This window comes from Daucus carota, chromosome 3 (assembly GCF_001625215.2).
Source record: "Daucus carota subsp. sativus chromosome 3, DH1 v3.0, whole genome shotgun sequence".
Lineage (NCBI taxonomy): Eukaryota > Viridiplantae > Streptophyta > Magnoliopsida > Apiales > Apiaceae > Daucus > Daucus carota.
The window spans coordinates 14,960,547-14,975,387 of record NC_030383.2 but is presented as its reverse complement, the minus strand read 5'-3'; the positions used below and the strand labels follow the sequence as shown (position 1 = coordinate 14,975,387).

Sequence of the window (14,841 nt, the reverse complement as noted above, 5' to 3'; positions counted from 1 at the left end):
AATCTTTTGTGGCACGTCCAGGAGTTCAGAAGATATAAAGTTTCTATACTTTATTTTATCAGAAGATTCCATTTAATGAAGAAGTACTTACAAGACGAAGACTCGACGAACAAATCAATTTCCTAATGTTTATTTGACAAAGAATATTTGATTTAACTAGATACAGACGAATCAGACAGTACATCTGTGTATCAGTTATTCAAATTAGATATTTGAAGTCAAGCAGAGTTGGTGGTTCGTTCGTTCGACTGATCAAGACGGAGTTATTTATGTTTAAAGAAGACGGGAAGCTATTCTCCTGAAGAAAGGGTGATTTAATATTTAATAGATTATTATTTCACTTCTCAAATAATTAAATTAATTATGTAATTTATTTGTTAAATTAATTCACTTTCGAATTAATTTAATTTATGAATTTATATGATTAAATTAATTAAGTGGATAATTTTCTATTTAAATATAATCTACATATTACATTCAATCACCTACTCAAGCTCAGCAAGACAATCTGTATTGTCTTACCGATTTCCTGCTAAAGGAAATGAGTGGCAGCAAGACAATTAAAATTGTCTTGCCGAGTGCATCATTTTCTGCCAAGACAACTCGGTTGTCTTACCGAATGCATGAGTATAGCAGCAAGACAATCTCAAAGAGATTGTCCTACCGAAGATTCTAGTGGCAGCAAGACAATTGTTGATTGTCTGACCGAATGAAGATCTGCCAAGACAATTAGATTGTCTGACCGACTGAATGCTTGCAAGACAATCTTAATTTGTCTGGCCGAATGCATTCTGCCAAGACAATCCAAGATTGTCTGGCCGAATGGCTTCTGCAAGACAATTGCAATTGTCTTACCGAAGTTCTTGATTGTCTGACCGAATGAAGATTGTCTTACGAGCTCTAAAATTGTCTTTCTGCTGTGTCTTGTGCTTGCAAGGCAATCTGAAATTGTCTTGCCCCTTCCACTTTGTCTTTGCTACTTACAATTGTCTTGTCTTTCAATTGTCTTACAAGTACAAATGCTTTGCCTATAAATATGGCATTGCATCCTTCATTTTTAGTGTTCATTCACTTTGTAAATCAAAGCATTTGTAAAGCTTTCAAGTTGTTCGTAACTTGCTTAATCGTTATATCCACAGTTTTCTGTGCTTTGATAACCCGGTTGTTTTAATCACTAAATCTAGAATATACCCTGTCAAATTTATTCTACGAACTTTAGTGAACATTAAAACTGAACCATTTTAATTATATAACGACGTCAAACATTGTTATATTAATTAATTATAATCTGATTAACAAATCATATTCAATCAGATTCACTTCCGCGACGATTTGGTACTGATTGTATTCAACCCCCCCTTCTACAATCATATCTGGACCTAACATAAAATGACCTACTTGAGCTACCACTTGAAATATTTTCACCCCATTGCACACTTTTTGAGGTTGAGGTATTTTCGGAACTGTCAGCAACCTTAGAAGATTGAACCATATCATCTAAATTTTGACACACTGTAATTGAAAGCTTTTCTACATAAAGCTCTACGTGAACCTTACTCCCCGAACCATTCAAAGATTCAAACATATACTCAACATCATCATCGTCAACAATTGGAGCAACCCCAACCTTGTTTGTCGAAGAATTTATAACTCTTCGTAATACTCTCAAATTGAACAAATTCTGATCAATGAATAATTTTGAATACAAAAGATCCAATAATCCCTTGAATTTCAAATTGAAGAGCAATTTTACAAATCGAATAGGATCTTTATCATAACTAGCACCAATCACACTATTGTTAATGATATTACCATCACAATACAACAAACACATCACAAAATTTGAACCCGCAGCAGAAGCCATAACTAAGTAGAGAATATATGATTTCTATACTGAATTATAGAAGCAAGGGTCTAAATTGCAGGACATGTGTTTAGTTACCTTAACTGATGAAGAGAGCACAATGGGTGGTCACTGGTGAAGAGAGCACAACGGGCAGTATGTCCAAAGCAGCAGTGGTAACCTAGCTATTTGGGGATGTCTAATTAACAGCACATGCATTTGACGGTTGCGTCTACCGAACCATCGCATGTCCAGAATGCGTGTATCAAGCATTCGCATCACACAGATGCGTGCACAAATCAGAGTAGTACCCAGATTCGCACCGCCCGAATGCGTGTATCAGGCATTCGCATCTTCCATCTGCGTGTGTACAAGTCAAAAGAAGAGGATTTGCACTGGCCAGATGCGTGTATCAAGCATTCGCATCTTTCAGCTGCATGTACAAGTCCAAAGAAGAGGACTCGCACAGCCCAGATGCGTATACTAAGCCTTCATATGTGTCGAGAGAAGATTAAATTCGCATAGCACAGATGCGTGTACTACTCAAAAGATGCGTGCCCAGATGTGCACATGGACAACATCGTCATGACCATACTCGCATCTTCCGTATGCGTGTCCACTGCAGGAGAGGAAATAGCGTATCCGACACTCACATTTGCCAAATGCGTAGTTCAACTAAGCGCATGTTTAGGATGCGTGTTCGATTGGGTATTTAGGGCACCAGCTTGTCCCGTGGTTATTTCGAAGTTTTTTCCTTTAAAATCAGTTAAAAAGGGTCTTCACCCCATTTTGAAACTCTTATAAAATATACTTACATGATATATTTTTCTTAAAAAAATTTGACTTTTAAACTTCTATTCAAAAAATGAAAAAAATTAAAAATATGTTATAAACTATACTTTACATGAGTTTCAAAATACGTGTAAACAATACGTAAACAATCAGGCGGGGCGGAGGGAGTAGCTTATATCCGATCATGGCTTAAAATATTTATTATTTTATTATTACATATTATAATATTTAATTGATAAAATAATGTTATAATCATATGTATTTTTCAAGTTAAATTTTTTGTTTAAATAATTAATTAACGCGTTCAAGTTAATTTAATTTTTAACTTTTGTTTAAAATGCTGAAAAGATTTCTAATAATTAAACGGTGCTAACTAAAAATTAATCCGAATTGATATATTCTAATGAATATATTTAAATATCCTTCAATTATGATAAAAGAGGATTTAATAAAATATGTTATAAATTAAATTACAGACTGATTATACAAATCAAAATTTTAATATTTTCATATTTATAATTTAATATAAACAAATAAAATATTTTGAATTCAATATTCTTCGAGTGATTTTCCTATTTTTGATCAATTTCAGGCTTTGTAACTTTTTGAAACTGGTTGTTTTTTCTAGAATTCCTTTCTACGCTCATATTGCTCAAAGGCAATATCTTGAGCAGAGTTTTCGAATTTTTCTGCGAATTATTAGCGAGCTGAATAAATGATAAGTTTTAGCATTAATATATAAATAAATTAATTATATAAAATCATAAATTAATATAATTATGTGTATTCAACGAATGGGACAGTCCAGCAGAAAGAATTATAAACCCAATAAATGAAACAGGGAGTACGTGGAATATTTGCAGAGTTTTTTCTGGGCTGCTGCAAACTTTGCTTCTTTTTGGATCAGTGACTAGACAAACTACTACAGTAATTAGTAATTTGTTTATCGGGTTAAATGGCAGTTTAGTCACTCAACTGACTACAAACTTGCAATTGAGTCATTCAACTGAAAAAGCTTTAAGTCAAATAATTAAACTCTTTAAAACTTTCAATCAGGTCACTTACTGTTAATAAGTTTAATAAATTTTTTGAGTTCGATGATCCACTTGCAAGTTGGGTGTTAGTTGAGTGATGAAAATGTTATTTAACCCTTTGTTTATCATGTCCATCTTTTGCCCGTCAGTTTTCCTATACTTAATTCCCAGAACTTTTCGAGGGTTTTTCTTCATATGTCTCAATTTTGATTGTTTAATTATACATATATTTAAATTCTAGTTGCATTTTCAAATATGTTTTATCATCGAATTTCTTCATTCAAATAATTCTAAAAAGACGTTTTTATCCTAACAAACTAATATCAATTGAAATAATGAAATAATTGTAACACAAATAAAATATAATGTTTATAAATGCAATTTTCTAAATTAAAATTCTGACACTAACCCATATTAATGTATATATAAAAATAAAATTTGTTCTAAAACTTTACCTGCATAAATAAAAATAAAAATACAACCTCCCTCAGTTCCATTTTTCTTGTCCCTACTCATGTTTTATTAAATCATGATTAGTAAGTTATATGTTATCAAAAAATTGTATTACTAAATGTGAAAAATTAACAAATTCAACATGTAGTTTATCGTATTATATTAATATCGACAAAAAGTGAGGAATAGAAAATTAGAACGGAAGGAGTATTAATATTAAAATCCAACCGATTCTTACATATTACAAGAATTAAAAAATTATCTTCATATTTATACAAATAATTACATAAAAAAAACATGTATTTAAACATCTATCATTAAAAAATAATCGATAGTATCATATTATAATTCAAAAATAAAGAAATAAAATAAGGATATAGGATATTGCCAAAGCTTATATTTGTGTCTGGTTTTATGGCTTGTTGGGGTCGAAATTTTTTCCATAAATTCCGGGAGAAAGTGAGAAGACAGAAGGAAGTGCTAGCCTCATTGGTGAACGAGTGGACAACGAAGGTGTGAAGCAGTACTTTATTGAGAATGATAAATTGCACGAGTTGTTATTTCATGAGGAAGTTTACTGGAAACAGAGAACTAAAATTTTTTGGTTAGCGGAAGGATGCCAACACCAAATTTTTCCACGCTACTGCATCAACTAGAAGGAAGACAAATCATGTGCCTTTTTTGATGAATGAACATGGAGACCAGGTTCATGATCATGAGGAGATGTGTGGTCTTGTAGCTGAATATTTCAAAGAAGTTTTCACAAATAACCAGCATGGTGATGAGGACTTAATGTTGACAGCTGATAGATGTGTTACAAATGGTCAGAATCGAGAATTAGTGGCTGAGTTAACTTTTGAAGAGTTCTCGAATGCAATTAAGCAGATGCATCCAGATAAGGCATCAGGGCCTGACGGATTGAACCCCGCATTTTGTCAAAATTTCTGGGCCATTCTAGGAGACGAAGTGTTCAGATGCTGTAAAGAATGGCTGGAAAATGGGTCATTCCCTGCAAATCTTAACGACACTAATGTCGTTCTCATTCCAAAAAAGGAAAATGCTTGTTGTCTGAAAGATTTAAGGCCTATTGCTCTATGCAATGTCTTATACAAAATCATGGCGAAGGTCTTGGCTAATCGTCTGGAAAAAATTCTTCCTAATCTTATTTCAGAGAATCAATCTGCATTTATGCCTGGAAGGAGTATAACAGATAATGTATTAGTTTCTTTTGAAGTAATCCACCATATGTGAAGGAAGAAGTCGGGAGATGAAGGCGAGATCGCGTTGAAGCTTGATATCAGTAAAGCTTATTATAGGGTTGACTGGGCATATTTAAAGGCAAGAATGAGAAGTATGGGGTTTGATTCAAAATGGATACAATGGATTATGATGTGTGTTTCGACTGTCTCTTATGAATTCTGCTTTAATGGCTCAACTATTGGTCATATACATCCATCTGGGGGTCTTCGACAAGGTGATCCTTTGTCACCGTACCTCTTTTTGCTATGCGCTGAAGGTCTTTCGAGTACTCTAACTATAGCAGCTAATGAGGGTGTTATTCATGGTTCTATTATTGGTCCAACGGCACCGGCTATTACCCATCTCTTATTTGCGGATGATAGCTTTCTCTTCTTTCGGGCTGATCAGGTAGAAACTCAGGCTGTAAAGAAGCTTCTCAATGATTATGAGAAATTATCTGGTCAGTCAGTTTATTTTTAAAAGTCTGGGATTTTTTTCAGCTCAAATGTTCGCCAGAGAAAGAAAGCTGGCCTCTCTGAAATCTTGGGGGTTAGTAATGATCTGCAGAACAGCAAGTATCTGGGTCTGCCATCTCTTGTTGGACGGTCAAAGAATTTTTTTTTTGATTTTGTTAAAGACAAAGTATGGAAAAGAGTGCAAGGGTGGCAATCTAAGCCAATATCTCGTGCAGGCAAATCAGTTTTGATAAGAAATGTTGCCCAATCAATTCCAAGTTATTGTATGTCTTGCTTCCTCTGACCTAAGTCATTGTGTGAGGAGATGGAGAAGATAATGAACAAATACTGGTGGAACTCAAGCACAGGTCAGAATAAGGGGATTAATTGGCTTTCCTGGGGTGATATGAGCATGTCTAAACATGAAGGTGGCCTTGGCTTCCGCAGTTTGTATGGTTTTAATATTGCTTTGATTGGCAAGCACTGCTGGAAATTCTTGAAGCAACCTCAATCTCTAGTTGCCCGTGTTTTCAAAGCTCGTTATTATCCGAACTGTAACTTTATGCAGGCCAAAATGCAGCAAGGGGAGAGCTATATTTGGTCTGGGATAATGTCTGCTAAGGAATCTCTTTACAAGGGGTATAGATGGGTTTTAGGTAATGGTATGAGCATCAACGCAATTAAAGATCCGTGGTTGAAGAATAAGGATGGTTTCTGTGTAAGTCAAAATGAAGACTACGGTGTTGGTCATGTCTCTGTAGCTGAGTTCATCACGCCTATGTCTAACAAATGAGATGAGGGTAAAGTTTGGAATTTTTTCTCTAAAGCAGATGCAAGACTGATCTTAGCAACCGATATTCCTAGTGGGAGATGTAGCGATCGGTGGGCCTGGACCAGAACACCAAATGGGCAATATTCTGTAAGACGGGGTATCAACTGTGGTATGATCAAAATACGAGGAATAATGTTGTTACTCAAGCATCTGATTGGAGCAAATTGTGGAGACTAGATATCCCCCATAAACTGAAAGTATTTCTATGGCGGTTTTGTCGAAACAATGTTCCAGTTAGGAAGCGACTGAGCTCTAGGGGAGTTTATCTGCCTATTACTTGTCCAATGTGTAATGAAGATGTTGAGCATAAATTGCATGTGTTTTTTGATTGTCCTTTTGCTACTAGCTGTTGGCATTATGTAGGTGTGAATTACGATATGAGCAGAGTTGAGTTTGCCCCAGAATGGCTACTTCAAAAGCTGATTCTGCTAATTATGATGAAATTATGGCTGTTGCTAAAGTGCTTTGGGGGATTTAGTTCTTTCGAAACAATAAAGTGTGGGAAAATAAATTAGTTAGTGCTGCTGTGGCGATGGACTGGAGTACGAAGTTTATGGACCACTAGAAACAAGCTAAAGCTAGTAGAGCTAAATGTACAGCTGCGTGTGCTAAGCCATGTCAACCCTTTCCTCATAGATGGACTCCTCCAAAATCAGGTACGTATAAGCTAAACACGGATGTGGCGTATAAGGTTGGCTCTAATTCTTTCTCTGTTGGACTGATTTTACGTGATCATCTGGGATCGTTTGTGGCTGGTAAAGTAGCATGATTGAAGATGGTAAGTTCAGTATTTGAAGCAGAAACCATTGCTATTCATGAAGGCTTGTAGTGGCTAAAGATATTGCCTTATCAATTTGTGACAATTGAATCTGATGCTCTATTAGCAGTTTAAGCCCTCAAGTGCACTCAGGACAATCACCTGGAAGTTGGTTATACATTGGATGCTTGTCGTAATATTCTTCAACTAAGTACAGGATTGTCAATTTCTTTTGCTGAAAGGCAAGAAAACAAATCAGCCCATTTGATGGCTAGAATTCCTTGTTTGCTAGATTGCCAAAACTTATTTACGTCTCCTCCAGATGTCTTGTTGGAGACCTTGCTTTATGATGCGCAATTTTAATCAAAGCGACATTTTTTTCGAAAAAAAAAAAGAAGAATAACCAATTCTAATAGGGCATTTCCATTGGTAATATGATTTTACATAATTTATTATCATATAAAAACAATATATTATATCTATAAAAACTTGAAATTGTTACCATTTTTAAATTACAGGCAAACAATATAACCAGTACTATTTTGAAGTACATCTTACATCTTCAATAAAATTTACCTAATGACTTATAGATTCAATTTAGCCGATTATTTATACATGCTCTAATAAGTTAATACGACATACTTATTTCAAAAAAGAAAATGTTAATAGGACATATTATAGAAAATAACAATAGAGTAACTCATTACTTTGGGACATATTATACAAATTCCCACTTTTAAATTATTCACTGATTTGTCTATGGTCTAGTTCTATAAGAACACATGTATAATTATCCAAAACTTTGTGTATGTTTGAATACACAACTTCTAATAGCAATAAAATTACAAGTGTGTGATCCTATAACAAATTAATACATTTGAGTCCATATAATTTTTTACCACTAATTCTTCCTCATTAAAATGATTGCAATAACGAAAAATCCCGATGAAAAACAAATGTTGATCATCCTTAAGATATTGATGAAATCCTAATACTGATGACGTCACTCATCAAATCTTGATTCAACTTTTATATAAGATCTTGACGATCATTGAATCAATATTTCTAACAGCGAAAAAGAAAGTTACTTGTATTACATTATTCATAAATTTTTATACTTACTATCCACAATACGAAAATAAGATATATGTTCTATTTCTCACTCAACAGATGGCGTTTTGAGTAATCAATCCAATTAAATAGACTTTATATTTTCATTTTGCTTACACAAGTCGAGAAGATAGATTACATTTGAACCAATTCCTTAGGTGGATCTAGCTAAAAGTTATAATTATCACATGTGTAACTCCTAAATTTTTCCAGTTCTGAATCTTAAATAATACAATCACTGTAAAGTTTATTAATATATTAATGTTATTGAATCTCTTACTTTGTAGTTTAAAGGAGTTTAATGATATTTGATTACATATTGGTTGAGCAAGATTGAAATGAAGGATGTTATCTTTGCGTTGGTAAATTTCTTCAAGGGATGCCTATGTAGTAGACGCATATGACAGGGAAGATGAGCTACTTTAGTACAAATACATTGGTCACTACTTGACTGGTGAATTTTCAATGGCCGTTGCACAGGCCAACAATTTACAAGAGGATCAAAGTCAGAGTGAGTCGGCAACTTGAGATTACTTAAGTCAGGCCCATGTGACATTTGTTTTTGGAGCGTATGATGGTCATAATGGACCAGAGACATCTTGATACATCAATTGACATCTTTTCCAGAATCTCAAGAGTAAACAACTTGTAATCTGTAGTATATCTAATTCTTACAGGATGTTCTTGAATCTGTATTAACATTTTGTGATTTTTTTCAAGGATTGATTTTGAACAGCTGTCCACATCAATGTCATCCGACATCATACGAAGAGCTTATATAGAAACAAAGGAGGGATTTACCCATGTTGTTGCTACACAACAGAAAAGGCAATCACAATTAGTTGTTGTCGAATCTTGTTGCCATACTAGTTTGATTAGTAACTGAAAAATGTATATCACGAACCATGGTGATTGTCGTGTTGTTCTTGGACGTCTTTTGTGGGAGGCTAGTGAGGTTCTTGTTGTCCAGTTTTTCACGAAAGATAGTATGAGTATGAGTCTATTAGGTAGAAGTTGCATTCTCAGCATCGAAATAACCTCAATATATAGTTGTCTTAAGGAATAATGTGTGATGTGTTAAAGGTCTAATACATTTAAATTCGAATAATGTCCATGAGAAGTTTAGTACAAAGAATGTATAAAGGTCCAATTTTTTCTATAACTTTGTTGTATGATATAGCCTTGCAAAACAGAAATGCTGATTAGTGATACTTCCTAGTAATTCTAGAAGTATAACTTTACTTTGACGATACATATTTGTAATAATTTGTTTTACCTCCGTAAGTAAACTTGATATTTACCGTGTTATAAGTCTATAAATTTGTCAAGATTTTATTATTATTTTGCAAATAAGTGTCATATCGGTGTATTATGCCACATTTATATAATTATATTTACATTGAGAAACATAATGCAAGAATTGAGTCTGTTAGGCAGGAGTTGTATTCCCAGCATCCAGATGACTCTCATATAGTTGTTTTGAGAAATAATGTGTGACGCATTCAAGGTCCTAATATAAGTAAATTCGAATTATGTCTATAGGAAGTTAAGTATATGGAGTCCATATGAGTCTGATTCTCTCTATGACTTTGTTACATGATATAACCTAGCAACACAAAAATGCTGGTAATTGATATTTCCTAGTAATTCTAGAAGTGTAACTTGATTTTGACGATGCATAGTTATAATAATTTATTTTACTTTTGTAAGTAAACTTGATATTTACTTTGTTATAAGTCCATAATTTTTTTTATCAAAAACTTTATTAATATTCTATTAATACATTTCACATTGTTGTAGTGAACCATATTTGAGTACTTATATTTACTTTTGAACTCTCCAAATCAATCAATAGTATTTTTATTGAAAAGTATCGCTTTACTTAGATTTCAGCTAAATACTGATATTTTTTTCAGAGGAAAAACACAATCTAAATAAGATTACCAATTATTTTTTCATCACGAAGATTAAGATTTAATTAAATTTGTGTCAGTTTAAGCATTGTATTTAGCTGAGCGTAGGTTGTAGCACTTTTGAATAATTACGTAGTCAATAAAGAAAGGTATTTATTGTTTATTGATAATTTCTTTGTTATTTTGATTGGAAACCAATGTATTTCTCTCTTTATGCGGTTGGTATATATTTATGCCATCTCGATTATAAATTAAGCAAATACAATGAGAGTATTGCATCGATAAATATAATACTAAATTCCCTCCCAATTCTGTTGATGCTTAATCCAGATATTTTACGGGGCTTCGAATTTTCCCGTCTTTTCCACGTATAATTGAAAAGCATTTTACTTATTATGAACTAAATATTTGATAAACAACTTACATAAGTTCATGTTATTATCATTGATTAAAATTATTTCATAAATTACTTCATGACAACTTCTACATAATTAAATGTACATATAATCAATATTGAAAGTTTAAGTGAAATATAAGTGTAAGCTCATGAAAGAGCTACGCAGTAGAGTGAGGCGATTGACATGATAATTTAAGTTCATAGCATGATCAACAATATTAGAAAATGAGTCATTAATAATATCTTCCAACTTAATGTGATTTTTAGGAAGACATTATCAAGTGTGTGTAACTTAGCACTACTTAAGTAGAAATGTTTTTCGAATAGTTGCATCGACATCTCATCGTATTCCGTATTTCGGCGATTCGTAGGTTTAGATATTTGGTTATTAATGAGGACATAATTTATTGAGCATGCCTTGCCCAAATTTTACTAAACATGAGAGACTATTTTTATTAAGATCTCATCATATTCTTTCGTTATTAGTCTGTTCTTGTCTTTATTGTTCATGTATATTAAATTGCATATGATAAATAATTATACGTAATATTAATATTTCATTTATCAGTAAAAAATATAGATTCGAATTTTTTTATTATGAAATATTAAAATTATGCGTAACCATTATTTTTTACGTGTAAAATTACCAATAAGCTACTTTTATGAAATAGAGGAGTAATACAAACTATACTCTTGATGAAGATTTTGGAAAAATCTTGATGAAGATCAAGTTTTTTCTTAAAGAATGAATGCGCTTTAGTTGAAAATTTTATCTCGATATTTATATAATGAAAGTTACTATTGTCTCGACTCTCGTTGATTAATGATTACATTAACCTTGATGCTACTTGTCACGTATATTGTTGCTAGATTTTAGCATATACATAAGAATATGCGTTGAGTTTTTACATATCATGCGTTTCATATCGATAAAGTGTGCACTATTTGCATTTGCATGTTGTGTTTTGTTTATGCACATGATACCTTTGCAGTTCGGTGTGTGTTAACATATTTAATAATTATGCTTGTAACACACAATTCAGGTTGTCTATTAGAAAAAATTGCGCAAGACTACCTTCTTTTATCAAAATTTTTCGTGAAAGACGTAGTATACAATAAAATTATCATATAGCATATTTAGAGAATTATGCGTTCATCTAAAACACCTTACTTTCAAAAGTAAATACATTTGTGAGAAATATGAGATTAAATTAAAGATAAACACTACACCATATATGGCCTACCGCAATGGTATAAACGTGAGTGTTGCAAAATTATGTTGCATTAAAGTCACTAATCCATACCTACCGCAACGATAACCATTCATGTCCGTTCGATGTTGCAATAGCCGAATATATGTGTTGCATAGAGTGTCAGTATAATAATTATTTATAATATGACAATAAAATTTACATAAAATAAAGCTCAAATAAGTTTAAATGATAAATTGGAAAAATGTAATATATTAAACATAAAAACACTAAATTTTGGAATACAAATATTATTTTTTATATCATCTCTTTAACATAATTAATTATATTAAAAGAAATAATTTTGAAATTAATTAATTATGAATAAAATAATAATACTGTAATTGAATTATATTTTTAAACATATAAAATATTTATATTTTTAAATAATTAAGAAAATTGAAAATAAAATGAATTATTAAAACAAAATAAAAATTTGATATGTTGTGTGCTCAAAAAGCAAGCGGCAAACTTTCCCCCCTGTTTCATTTGAGTTAGTCATTCAGCACAGAAACAAAACTCTACACACTCACACTGCGCCTTCGTTGAAACATCCTTCGGCTGCTAAAACTCAACTCTCCATCAAATACACCATCTCCGCTGCTCAAACTCACCGGTGATTAGGTAAAATCGGGAACCTCTCCCCTCAAAATCAACTCTTAATTAATTAGGGTTTGGAATCAGGCCTTCAATCGGGAGTTCAATTGAGAGCTTCTTCATTCCGCGGAATTAGGGTTTTCCGATTTATCATTCCTATCCTACATTTTGTTTTTCATTTTGCTTTTCACTTTAATGTTCTTAATTTTGTGTCTTTATGTTTCTCAGGGTTTCAATTGAATTGGGGCTTCACTGGAACTAGGGCTTCAACAGTGTTTTAATTTAATTGCAACTTCGATTTGCTTAGATATAAGGTACAATCCGCGGTTATCCTCTACTTTTAACTTTAAATGTGTGCTTTGTTTCAGATTTTATATATAAATGCATGTTTATCTTTGTATCTTTGTTGTGATTTGTGTTCTATGTTATGTTACCCATCTCTCTGTCTCTCCCCTGTGTCCCCCTCTGTCTCCCTCTCCCTCTCTCTCTCCCCTTTGTTTTGTGATGATAGATTGAGTATGTTTATGTTTATGTTTGTTGGTAATAGATTGTATGAGTTTGGGGTTTGTTGGTTTTGTGATGTCAGTATTTTGTGTGTGTGTGTGTGAGAAAAAGAGAGAGGAGGGGAGGGGGAGAGTGAGACAGAGAGGAATAGAATTTTGGACCTTTTTAAATAAGAAACTGTGTCACTGTTTATGAGTGCGAGAGAGAGAAGGAGAGAGGGGGGGATGTTATGATTGTTAATTTGTGGCTAGTTATTTCTGTTTGTGTTATCGAACTGAAATTTTTGGGTTGATTGCATTGTCTGGAATTATAGTTATGTTTAAATTTGAGTTCATTAATCTTGTCTTATTTACATTACGAAGCCTGATTATGTAGATTCGAATCCAATTATGATTTACATGCTTAAATCATGGATATGTATTATGTTTGCAAACATATGTAAGTTTACATACAGATCTCTTTCTTGTGCCCAAATATTTCTCTTTCTTGTTCAATGGAGTGACTGTCACCTTGCTGGTGCACTTGGATTGCTCAGGATTCTAATTTATAAGGTTGTTTACTAGATATATGCATCTATTATTCTATAAAATTATGATGTCTTCTGAAGCATATGAAGTATCATTGGTATGTAACAGGCATATGAGAGAGGCAAGACGTCTATGTATGTCCATGAGCGAAAAGCTAGCATAAGAGATTTTTATGGTTAGTAAGCCTTGGAAAAGGATATTAGAACTGTTTTTTTTATGGTCAGTAAGAATGTGTTAGGTTGCTAAAACAAGCAAAAGAAGAACAAGAGCAGAGAATCCATGAAGCTTTAACAGGAAAATTTAATGAATGGGAAAACCACAATATATAAGCTTGAAAGTGAGCTTCTAGAGCTCCAAAACCAGGTCTAGAAAGTTAAAGATAATGATCCTATTTGTATTAATCCTGGTGTTCATCTGAAGCTGGTGTTTTTATTATTTGGTGCAGGTTTGCCTGCACTTTTTCTTCTCATATGTCTTGCTATCTACACATGAAAAAGAATCAGTGACTATCTCATATTTTCTACAGCCTTTTGTTGTTTTCATGTTCTCTTTCATGGTTAATGCGAATTAGTACATGAAATTTATTTTGCAGAGAATGATGACAGAAGACCAAAGTACCTCGGCTTTTTAAAATATTTGTTCCAAGTATATTGATTGTGATATTAATTAAGTATTTACCTATTGCTTTTGTTTCTCCATCCAGCAAAATATACAAAGTTTGTTTGATGTTGTGGTCCATGCTGTTAATGAAGATTATGTGGAAATGGCTCAAGGATTTCACCAGGCTTGAGTTTCTTGCTAGTGGAACAGATGACTCCTATTGCCACAGCCTTGGAATCACATATCATGCACTTCATTTATGTATGGAGAAGGGTGTATTTTAGAGAAAAGGCTAGAGAGCACAGGCTAATTGTTGTTACTTTTAGTTGGTTTTGAATTGTTAGGTAATTTGATTTGGTTGGATTTGTTATGAAATTTGTAAGAAAGAATAGTTTATTGGGATGTTTAATATATAAAGAGTATATTTTCAATTTCTTTTAGAATAATGTTGCAAACATGGGACTAGCAAACAGGTGTCCAAACATGGGACTAACATGTGGGATCCATGTGGACCTAAAAAGTGGGACCTACAGGTGGG

General features: G+C 32.9%; 1 protein-coding gene and 1 long non-coding RNA gene across 2 annotated transcripts; both read left to right on the top strand.

Moving 5' to 3' along the window:
* The first annotated feature begins 6,141 nt into the window (after positions 1 to 6,141).
* On the top strand, positions 6,142 to 6,609 carry LOC108212298 (uncharacterized mitochondrial protein AtMg00310-like). Its single transcript, XM_017384024.1, has one exon. It carries the CDS (start codon positions 6,142 to 6,144, stop codon positions 6,607 to 6,609), a length of 468 nt encoding a protein of 155 aa, XP_017239513.1.
* A 5,821-nt stretch (positions 6,610 to 12,430) lies between these two features.
* Positions 12,431 to 14,754, top strand: LOC135151232 (uncharacterized). Its single transcript, XR_010289837.1, has 3 exons — positions 12,431 to 12,699; positions 12,901 to 12,986; positions 14,407 to 14,754. It is a non-coding gene; the product is annotated as an uncharacterized LOC135151232 (long non-coding RNA).
* The last annotated feature ends 87 nt before the right edge of the window (positions 14,755 to 14,841 follow it).